Genomic DNA, 11813 nt, shown 5'->3' with positions numbered 1-11813 from the left:
ACCGACCCGTTTCCTGACTGGAATCGGTCCCATTTTCTACCCGGTGTGAAAAAAACCGGTTACGAACCGGTTCCGGTTTTTAACAATACCCGATTATGTGCACCTCTAATTATGGTTAGATATTTTAAACCACCTTTACGACATTGTGCTTGTACATCCTAATATCCTAATGTAAAGAGTTGCAGTAGATTGCCTCCAGAGTGGAAGCCCAATGGAAAGGGAGAACACTCGAATGCTAAACCAGACTGAGATTAAATGCGCCAAAGGAAATCAACTTCTCTGTTACAACTGTTGAGCTGTAGGTTCAAGGTGCACGTATGTTCTCTGTTACATGTGTTTATTTACACATCTCTTTTAGTAGTTTGCTTGCAAGTAGTGATTGTTTGAAGTTTTTGTATAAATATAGTTGGATTAGTTACAAAAAACACATAATCACGCAACATCATAATTGCACGCATCATCAGTACTTACTTCCTTGATCGTCTCCTTTGGCCACCAATACACACCAGGCTCCTACTCGATCTTCATCACACGCGCATGCGCATGGTTCTAGCTCTTGCTTCCCTGCCTCACGGCCTCTTAGTCTCTTACACTATCTCACTAACTATTTAAACTAATACCATGTGACTTGTAGTCTAATGATAGTTGAGTCGCTCCCAATAATGATACAACTTCCATGGTGAACATAGTTATATAAATTTAAGAGTAGGTTAATAAGTTTTAACACCCACTAAACCAAATGTTACATACAGATATACACCTGGAAATAACCAAACTCTGCTCCATTACACCAGCATATATTCTCTATCTTCTACGGACAAAACTTTCAAGCTTGAATAAGCTGATTAGCCGTTTAAGAAAAAGGTTGCACAAAGCTAATATTAAAGGACTAGAATCCAAATTATGTTCTTTAACACTGCATTCTCGGGTTTAAAATACAAGGAAAAGAAATGATAAGATTTGATAGAGGAAGAAAGGAAAAGAAATTATATACTTAAAAGACATTCTCAAGTTAAAATAAAATAAAAGAAAAGAAAATGTTTATTACATTCTTGAGTTAGATTGGAAGGAAAATATAGGAAAAAAATTTATAACCTTACAATTATGTCCTCATGACAACATGAAAAAAAGAATTAAAATAGGGTAAATTGATAATATGGTAATGAGATATAAACTTTCCTTCACAATCCGGCCATATTTGGCAGGAAAGTTTTGAAGGAAAAAAGATTTAACTTTTCCTTCTATTCTCTTTCTTTTCTTTTAATGAAAAAACTCAAGAATGAAAAAAAAAAAAAAAATTTCTTATCTTTTCTTTTCCAATCCATTAAATAAAAAACTCAAGAATGCAGTGTAAACGAGATAATAAATCACACATTTTAACCCAAAAACTAATCATGCTACTCTTTTGTCTAAAAACCAATTATTTCAATTGACATTGTTCAGAAACCAAAAAATGTAACTTCCTTCAAAAAAAAAATCCATGTTTTCATTTTGACCCGATTTCCCGGTTCTGTACATTTCCAAAACAATCACTAAAACGAACCTTCATTCCAAAAAAGCTTTGAGTGGTGTCTAACTCCACCATGTTCACTCATGCTCCCTTTCAATCTATAAAACTCATACTTAGCCCGACCCGTTTTAAGCGGGCCGGATCTATTCCCGCCAATGGCCACGGAAGCCCCACCCATGCCACGGAAGCTCAAGTCATAATCCATTGTAAAAAATGGAGAATCATTACCATAACCGAATAATAAATTTGGGGACTCGCTTGCGGCGTTCCACCAACTGCCGGTGGAAGGCGGGTGGTCGCCTTTATAGTTGGATTCCACAGCAGAGGAGGCGCGCTGAGTAGTAATGTCGTCTTCGTCATCATTGCATATGAGTTTTAGAGCTTGAACAACTTCGCCCATGAAAGGTCGTTGAGCGACCTCCGGGTGCACACACATGGAAGCGATTGCAGCCACTTTGGCAAAGTCTGTGAAGTAGTAGGTCCCGGTTAGGGTTGGGTCAGCTATCTGGTGCAGACCTTGTTGGGTTGTGAGAAGTGGGCGGGACCATGTCATGAGGTTTTCTTCCCCGGGAGGTTGAGACATGTCTACCGGTTTTCTTCCGGTTAGAAGCTCGAGTAAAACGCCGCCGTAACTGTAGACATCACTTTTGACTAGAAGATGGCCCGTCATGGCGTACTCGGGTGCGACATAACTGTCATCGATTCAGTTAAAAGACATAAGTTAGTGTGTAATGTAACAATTATATTATTATTGCAATCATACCCGAAAGTTCCCATGACTCGTGTAGAAATATGATGACTGCCCTCTGTAGCTTCCCTTGCCAAACCGAAATCTGACACCTTAGGGGTAAAATCGTCTTCAAGTAAAACATTGGCAGCCTTAAAATCACGATGAATGACACGTGGATTAGAATCTTCATGAAGATAAGCCAACCCTCTGGCTGCACCAAGAGCAATCTTTAATCGAGCATCCCAATCAAGACCTCCTTTTGGCTGCTTATCTACACATCAAACACCAACACGTTGAATTTTGACAAAAGACAGCATGGTCAAAGTCAGTTTTTAATCAAAGAAATAGCATACCGCGCAAATGAGATTCAGCGCTGCCATTTGGAACAAGCTCATAAACCAAGCAACGTGTGTGTCTTTCAATGCATATCCCAACAAGTTTAACAAGATTACGATGATGCAAACGGCTTAACAACTCAACTTCAGCAACGAACTCACGGTCTCTATTCTGATTATTATTATCTCTATAAAGCAATTTCACAGCAACTTCCGACCCATCTTCCATGATCCCATGATAAACGCAACCGAAACCACCTTCACCCAAAACCCGTTTAGAGCTGAACTTTTCAGTGGCTTTCTCTAACTCAGTTAGTGAAAACGACTTAACAGAAAGAAGAGAAGTAGCCATTGTGGAGTCAATAGATGCTGACGCGGAACTTGTCGGGTCATTTGATAGCAATGCTCCAAGTCCTGCACACTCACATTGTTTGAATCATTAATATTTCTACTTTAACTAATGATACAAAATTACAAATCGAAGGTACATGCTTACCACATCCCTTGTTAGTTGACGATGTAAAATCAGGGCAAACAGCATCTGATGATTTACAGATCTTTTTGTACTTGATGAAAACAGCAATTGCTGCACAGAAAACAATCAAGAGTACTACTGCTGACAAAGCAATTACAAAAATAGTTTTACGGTCCATCTTCGGATTTCCGTCAATAAATTTTGCATTTAACGGGATAACACGGGTTCCAGGACTTGTGTTTGGTCTGCTATCGGTGTCATTTGGTGCAGTAGGAAGCCCTGATTATAACATCTCATGTTTAGAAACCACATAGTTAAATAAAAAAATGACAATTTCATAAATACCCTTACAAACTTGGAAAATATCATATATACCCTTGCAAAACTAAAGATATCATATGTACCCTTACAAAGTAGTTAAAATATCAAATATACCAACTCATTAAAGCAATTTAATAAACTACCATTTTATCCTTATTTTTCTAAAACTTTAAAACTTTATACATGCCCAATTTAAATTTACAGATGTGACAAACCAATGCAGTAATATGCCCTAATGTGATAATATAATGTGAAAAATAGATGGAGGCAGATACAATTATACCTAGTTCAACTATGAGTTAGATTGCTTATCGTTTGATTATCTGATTCGAACATACAGATTCGATTGTTCGATAATCTGACGAAGGTTTAGTTCGCTTTCCTATCGTCGATGTTGATCGGAATCCAAATGAAAAATAGGTTCTAAACAAATATAATAGAAAGAGGTAGAGTGGCCATCAAGGGTTTATATGAAAACTCTTTAGTTTGTAAGGGTATATATGATATTAATCCAATAAAGAGAAAAAGATTATAGAAAAAACAGATGTTTGTAGCTTTACCTGGATAAATAATATATGTCACTTCATAATCTCCAAAAAGGGTTCTGTTTAATGAAAGTTTCTTGTGCCAAAATCTTTCATAAGTGAGTTTAGCAGTGAAATTATCAAACTTTTCTCCCAATGGTAACAGGTTTACATCAATAGCGGTTCTTTCTTGATTTTCAGTGTCAGCAATGGCACCCGTGATTACCACTTGACCCTGTGTTAGATATGTTCCTTTTGCAATTTCAATTGCTAGCTCATTCACAACTGGGAAAACAGCATACACAGAAGCTTCTAGAAGAAGTTTGTCTTTCATTGGAATAACACAGCCACAAGGTGAACCCATAGGAGTTGCAGTAAGCGGTTCCACACATCCACAACCTGCCAGATATCATAAACAAATTTTTACATAAAACCAATTGCAAGCATTAAAAGTGATGCAAAAAAACTATGTAAACGAGGGCTGGTTCGGGTGAGAAATGAATTATAAGTTTAAAAATATAATGGATCATAGATGTCAGAAGTCTCACAGAGAGTTTTTTATTCACAAAACCTCATAAACCATTATATTTGAAAAATAATATGGATTTGTAATAACTAGAAAAAAGAACGTTAGCCAATCGAACTCAACCCACGTCAAGTGCTAACCTGAACAAAAATTCACACTTGACTCGAGAGCTTGAGCTCACAAGCAAATGAGGATTTACAAACGATTTGCAATTATAGCGCATATTCTCATTTATTAACTTTTCCTATGTTCATGGAAACATGATACGTTTATTCTCGAGAATGTTGGGTGGTAAAATAATAAATCAAGATTTGCATTTAATATAAATATCCGACGCCCTTAATAATATCCGACACCCTTGATGTATAACGTATCAAATTTAAACATGGAAGTTGATAACTATAAACTTTGATACTCGAATTGATGGTGTGGTTCTCACAAATGATGAATAGACAACAACAAATATAGACTAATGCTGCCTGTTGTAATAACATGATTTAGAAATAGAAAACTTGCGACTGCAACTGATATTTAGTGGGATAACATTAGCGATAAGCATTAACCTTATAAACAAGTAAAGAACATCAAAGATGCATTAAAACAAGTATTTGCCCACAAAAACTATATGTTAATAAATCTCCAAAACAATAACAAAGATACAATCTTCTATACCTACAATAAGAGCGTTATCCTCTTTACTTTCGCATAATAGTCTTATTCTAATAACTAGAGGTGGCAATTTCAACTCATTTACTTATGAATGTGTTAATTCAGGTCAAGTTGTATTTCTAAATGGGTAAGATCAAAATATAGCTTAAAAGAAAATTGTTAAATTATAACTGTATAAATGAAAATATATATACCTGGTACAAAGGAAGGAGACGGGGGGAGTGCATGAGTACTCGTCTTATGAGGATGACGATGATGATGATGATGGTGATGATGGTGGTGGCGGTGATGTAGCAGCTTACTGCTATCAGTAGAACCAACAACAGAACCTAGAAACAAAGATGTTTTTTAAATGACACAAACTAAAGCATCAAACCATAAGAACTTAAAACGCAGTTATAAGTAGATGTTTTTTAAATGACACAAAACAAAGATGTTTACATTTTGGACAACCTACCCATGTGTGGGTTGCCAATAAAGGAAGTCTAAGGTGTTAAGAACCAAGCATTTTTGAAGTAGAAAAGGTTGAAAGCACTTAATAGGGTTCATGTTGATGTGTATTTGGCAAAAGTAAACAAGAAGAAAAGGACACAAATGAAAGCAATTTGTTGGGTAAAGGTATATCACCGTATCTAGATTCACAAAGCTAGTTAATATAAAGAAGTTAACCATTTATCATCGAGATTTTAACATGAATTGCAACAAAATAATCCACCATAAAGCATCATGTCATAGCAAGTTAAACACTTAGAAATAACATGGAACATCAACGGTAGCATTTTACAATTGAAATTTTACTATAATATTGCTGACCATATATTTATAATCTTGAGCATCAAACAACTATCTTAAAAAGTATTCAGATTTCAGCAAGCTGGTTTTCAGGCCCGGCTTCAAGAATTGAAAAAAAAAATTGGACCGAAGGCGAAAAATATTTTGGGCCTTAATTAAAAAAGAGGATTTTGTTGGGTTTAAACAATTTAATTTTTAATTTGGCTTCCTTGGTTATGATTTATAATTTGGGTTGTATAAAAAACTATTGTATAAAAAATAGGCTTAAAAATGCCTAAAATAAGACTTGATCCCACAACCTTTGGGTTGAAAGTCATACCCCTTTGCCACTAGACCAAGTTAGTTGTTATTTAATTAAGTTTAAACATTAAATATACACATCGTTTTTCATAAAAATACATAAAAAATTTTATTTTAAAAAATTTCGGGCCTAGCGGATAGTCGGGGCCTATGGCCGTCGACCACCCTGCCATAGGCCATGGCCGGCCCTGCTGGTTTTGTTAATAAAGCGGACCACAATGCTTCTAACATAAAAGTATGGTATCGAGCAAGAAATGAGAAATAATTTACCACTTTATATCAAGATAATAACTCACAAATTATATTTTACAGTGAAAAAATCTATTGTAATTACTCTTATCAGAATATGACCATTATAATTGGCGATTTAAAAGGCGCAAGAACCAAAGAAAAATATTGTAAATAAGGAAGTTTAAGATTTTTTAATATGTTTGGAGTTTGTAACAGCAAAGTAAACACATGCTGGCATGCATAACATAACTGCTCTCAGTTACTAAAAAAGTCATGGTAAATAGTGAGAACCAGATCCTACATGTACAACGTGTCGAATACCAGAGCAGATTTTTTTTCCTGTTACGGATGAATAAAATGTTACCAAACTTGACCTATATCCTAGTGAATAAACTTTATCCCTGCTTTAGGTAGAATATGATGCGATTATAAGGGAAGATATTTTTACGAGACACAATATAGTTGCTTTTAAGCTTCACAATCCACGTGATACTTCCTAACTAAATGACATTCATAACAAGGAAAACAGAATAAAGATGTGCCTATAAATGAAGATATTCACGATTTCCCTTTTCTCATCCAGTCATTTATAAACAGCATATGCCGTCCTACTTTTTCGCGTTTAGTTAAAAGCCTCTATAAAGCGTCTACAAGTTTTTTAGTGTTAAAGTACGTAACAATATGAGGCAATTGAAGTTAAGATACAAATTGGATCCCAGACATCTTATAAAAACAGTAATGTTTACAATCTTCATTGTCCAAATAAAATATTATTTATACTGCAGTACCCTAAACTCACCTTACTCTACATTCAAGTTTAACCATGAATACAGTACAATACCTCCTTTTCTAAAATTTGAGACAAATTAGTTGCTCTTAAATGTGTCCTAACTAAATGCCATTGATAACACTGAAAGCCAAATACTGATACTAATACATTGCTAAAAACTGCATATCAATACGCATCCGAATATTAATAGGTTTGTTTAACATATAAAGCAGAAGCATATAATTTCGTATTAAACCCTAAACACATATCATAACGCAACAAGCGAACCACAAATGCTAAATAATGAATACCAATTCGCACTCGAATATTACTAACTTTAACATACAAATTCAAACAAGAGCATATAACTTCACCTTAAACCCTAAAGCCCTAAACACATATCATAAGTTAATAACACAATAAGCAAACCACAATGCATCAATCAACTATCTACTCACCAAATTACGATATCAACTTACTCAATTACCAACCGTAAAACCCTAATTCCCTAATTCAATCAAACAAGCTTCAAATTCAAATCAAAATCTCCTTACCGTAATTACCAGCCGTACAATCAAAACTCAGAACATGTAAACTAAACAACAGCATCAAAACGAACAGCATTTTGGTAGCAAATTCACAGACAGCATTGTGAAAACGTCGTCGTTAGATTAAATAACGGTACGCTAGGGTTTCTTCTCCGTAGCTTAAACCCTTGGTTAATCGATTGCAAATGCAGCAGCATTGTTGTTGTTTGATTCTATGGCGAATTTAAATGAAGGATAATGTGCATTGTAGATCCATGATTATAGCTGGATAATATTAATTGGTAATAATAATAATAATAATAATAATAATAATAATAATGAATATGAAGAATTGAAGAGATATGTGATGAAGAGTTTTAGAGGGGAAGAACTGGGTGACTGAAGTGGGGTTTTATATGCAGAATAATAATAATAATAATAAATATTGTGTTTTTATTTTATTGTTGTTTTTATTCGGTTGTGTTTTATATGGATACAAATTGAAAAGATGCATCTATAGAACGTAACATGCCAAATGTAGTTCCCTAACATAGAATGCATTCATTATTCGTTACTCGGCTTACAGGCGTATCAATGGATAAGTCTTGGATTATCCTAACAGTTTATTTACCATGTTATTTATAAAGTGCATTGTTGATGGATGTAGGGATGGCAATGGGCAATGGGCAATGGGTCGGGTTTGAGTCGGGTTTAGGTATTCCCAAATCCATACTCGGTTATTAAAGTCCATCTCAAACCCGTCGGGTTTTAATTGGGTAATTACCCGTCGGGTTTCAGGTTTTCTCATCGGGTTTCGGGTTTCCAATCGGGTGTCGATAAAATACCCCTCGGGTATACCCGGCTCAAAACCCGCCGGGTTTTGACAAAATATTACTAATCGATTACAAAGATGGTTACCATAAAGATAAAATATTTCTAATAATTAACATAAACAAGTTTCGACAAATAAAATATTTGGAATATGGTATATATATATAATATAATAAGCTATATCGGGTACATCGGGTATATAATCGGGTAATCGGGTCGGGTAATTAGGTATATTAGAAATCTCAAACCTGTCCCAAACCCGTGAAAAATTTTGAAACTAATCCCAAACTCGTCCAAACCTTAATGGGTCGGGTATTACCCGTCCCATTTATGTCGGGTTTATGGTTTTCCTATCGGGTTTGGGTTTCATTACCATCCCTAGATGGATGCTCATTTAAGTGTATCGAAGGGGTTTTGTAACTCGAGGGTTGATAGGAAATCTTAACTGAGTATATGTAATTATGTATTTTGTACAACAAAACAGTATAAGTTAATTAGTTGTCTATTACAAACGATAAAACCTTGCAAAACAGTCTCATTAAATCCTAAACGGACATCACGTAAATGTGATTAATGAAAACCAATTTGTAATAATACATAATAAAAGCATTGCATAGCCTTTAGATATGTTTTTCCATTTTTATTGTTACATGTCACATGTCGATTTTACGAATTAATAAATTTGGGTTTAATTTTTCTGAAATAAATGTTTACATTATGAGCTAATTAGCTTAATAATACTTATCAGGTATTTATCGAAACACATATGAGAAAAATAAAAGAATAATAATAAAAAATTGATCCCTGTTGACCATGCCAAAACACAAGGCACGATTCATGAGCGTGTCATGGGCAATACCAAGGTTGTAGGCGAGTGGTGCTCGGCGTAAACATGTTTGGCTTTGCACACGATTGTGCTAATTCGAGAAGCAATGGCTAGTGTGTGCGAGCATTGCTAACACCAGGTTCGACATGGCACACCTAGAAGCGCGCGTGGCTATGTCGGTACAAAAATTTGCCAAAACTAGTAGGGACGTTGCGAGAATCAATTAGTCCATTTGTCTTGTGTATATGGGTGCTTGGGGCTAGCGATTTTCACTCCAAAACTTGCAAATCTTTCATAGCTAGAGTAGTGACAAAATGTAGAAGAGTTCATCAATCCACATAATATGATAGCTTGGAGTGTAAGAAAAAAGACAATCGTATAACACTCATAAGATAAACTGTATATAATTAAACAGATAATGTAAAATTTTAGTTCTTTTTAACTAATATACAGTATTAAATTAATCAGAGATTTAAATGTTAAGTATACTAGTTAGTTGATTGGTTAATGAATATAGCAGTTTAAATGGGAGGACTGATCGACAAACGCTCATGTGACTGGATGTCCGTGCTGGAGGTGCTATCTAGTGTTATTTATTTGTGGGTGTGTCTAAATAGCCAAACACAAGCAGATGGACGGCGATAACCCTTTTTCCACACTTTTAATACAAACGAGTTGCTTCAAATCGCGTGTTGCGGTTGGGACATGACATAAATTATGTCGGCATAAGGTCAGTTCGTTATAGTATCGGTTCGTACAATTTTTAATAATTTATGGGGTTGTTTGTGTATTTTAATAAAACTTGGGGGCTATTATAATAAAAAGTTATGGGGTTTATTGTGTAATTAATGGGGCTTGAGGATTAGCATAGTAAAAAGTGGGTTCATTAAGTAGCTAAATGAACGTTGTAGGGTACCATATGTAAATGTTGGTGCATGGTTTTCAAAACTAAGTTTTTAATATATACAAAAATAATGTAATATTAGATAGAAAATGATTGTTAAGCATGGAAAAAAAATATGATATAACAACTAACATGACGTGTTTATGAATGCGACTATGTCCCTAACATTTCCTCATAATTTTTTTCGAGTTTGTTGTCGCTCAAGCCATGATTTATGCATGTTGTTGTCATGACCCAACTAAAGATGAACCACTGTCAGAAAAATAGATACATTCTTAATATTATATTAAAACTTTATATGAACTTAATATAAATAATAATATGAAATTGGCGATGACTGCTGATATGTAACTAATGGTAATATAATGTTATGTTGCTTCGCTAACATGGCAATACGCCAATAGTTGGTGTGGATTATGGTATCACCTTGGGTACGCATTCGTGATCCGTTCAAACTCCACCTCAATGGTGGATAGGATAAGGTCAAAAGTAAAGCAATTCAATCATTGATCATCACGATATGTTGGTGTCTTTGGAAAACAAGAAATGAAGTACTATTTGACAACAAAAAAAATATCCACTATTAGAATCAAGATAGTCATCAAGAGGTGAAGTTTTATTTGGGTGAAGCATAAAGCGAATCTAGCGGAGATGGATTGGAATAGTTAGTGTTCATTTTCGTTACGGTAATAATGGTGTAATAGTATGTATATGTAATAGGGTATAATTATTGTTTAAGCCTTGCTTCTTGTTAGTCTTACTGTTTTATTAGTAAAGTCGACTGTTAAAAAAAATGATAACTCATGGCGATGTTTTTATATCAAAGTTAATAAAAAAAAATGCATGTTTAAATGAATAACATTAAAGGGAAATCATCAAAATGTCTCTTCTTAACATTCATGTCAAAGAAATGTCCATTACCAACCAAAATTCTCAAAATGTTCATGCTTAATAGTTAATACCGTCGATCACCAACCAAAATTCCCAAAATGTCCATGCTAAATGGTTAATACCGTTGCCCATGCTGTTTTTTTATAAAGTCGTCCCACATTTTTATAAAACCATCCCCTCTTTTATAAAGTCATCCATCTCATTTTAGAAAGTCGCCATATATTTTATGAAGTCCTCGCGCATTTGTATAAAGTCGTCACTCTCTTTTATGAGGCACCATACATATTTTAAAGTTCTATCACATGTTAAAAGGAACAAGTGGCTATAAGTTGTTGGTTGATAATAAAGTCAATATAAGGAAGGGCGTAAGTATTAATCATAAACACTCTTGAAATTAGCTATGGATATTTCTTTGACATGAATAACGGTAATCGGAAAAACTAAAAGACTATGATTCCATCCATCATCATGTTAGGGGCTATTATGTTCGAATGCAATAGTTGAAGCCTTGAAGGATCTCTGTGTACCACTCACCATCTGTCGAAGCACGAGATGAATCTGACCTGATCCATGACGATGTTTCCACGGATTTTGAGATGAACGAACCACGTCTTGATCTTCTTCTCCAGCTGGTTGGGATCTGCAATGACTT

The 11813-nt window shown here is 34.7% G+C and overlaps 1 protein-coding gene across 1 annotated transcript; it reads right to left on the bottom strand.

The window, feature by feature from the left end:
* Positions 1 to 1499: 1499 nt before the first annotated feature.
* On the bottom strand, positions 1500 to 7945 carry LOC143601777 (receptor-like serine/threonine-protein kinase ALE2). The gene is made up of 7 exons (XM_077079091.1): positions 7737 to 7945; positions 5285 to 5419; positions 3932 to 4294; positions 3072 to 3329; positions 2594 to 2989; positions 2274 to 2511; positions 1500 to 2202 (listed from the first exon to the last, which is right to left on the bottom strand). Exons 1-7 carry the CDS (start codon positions 7804 to 7806, stop codon positions 1533 to 1535), a joined length of 2130 nt encoding a protein of 709 aa, XP_076935206.1. The 5' UTR covers positions 7807 to 7945; the 3' UTR covers positions 1500 to 1532.
* Positions 7946 to 11813: the final 3868 nt, after the last annotated feature.

This window comes from Bidens hawaiensis, unplaced genomic scaffold (genome assembly GCF_021521415.1).
Source record: "Bidens hawaiensis isolate Kalapana, Puna unplaced genomic scaffold, B.hawaiensis_p1.1 tig00057079_1, whole genome shotgun sequence".
Lineage (NCBI taxonomy): Eukaryota > Viridiplantae > Streptophyta > Magnoliopsida > Asterales > Asteraceae > Bidens > Bidens hawaiensis.
Note: the sequence above shows the minus strand (reverse complement) of the source record. Positions and strands in the feature narration are given on the sequence as shown.

Excerpts from the sequence above, each read along its gene's own strand:
- LOC143601777 (XM_077079091.1), bottom strand. The coding sequence starts at position 7,806 with ATGCTGTTCGTTTTGATGCTGTTGTTTAGTTTACATGTTCTGAGTTTT. Across the intron at positions 2,990-3,071 it reads GTCAACTAACAAGGGATGTG|GACTTGGAGCATTGCTATCA; the intron begins GTAAGCATGTAC and ends GTGAGTGTGCAG. Across the intron at positions 2,512-2,593 it reads CGCTGAATCTCATTTGCGCG|ATAAGCAGCCAAAAGGAGGT; the intron begins GTATGCTATTTC and ends TTTGATGTGTAG.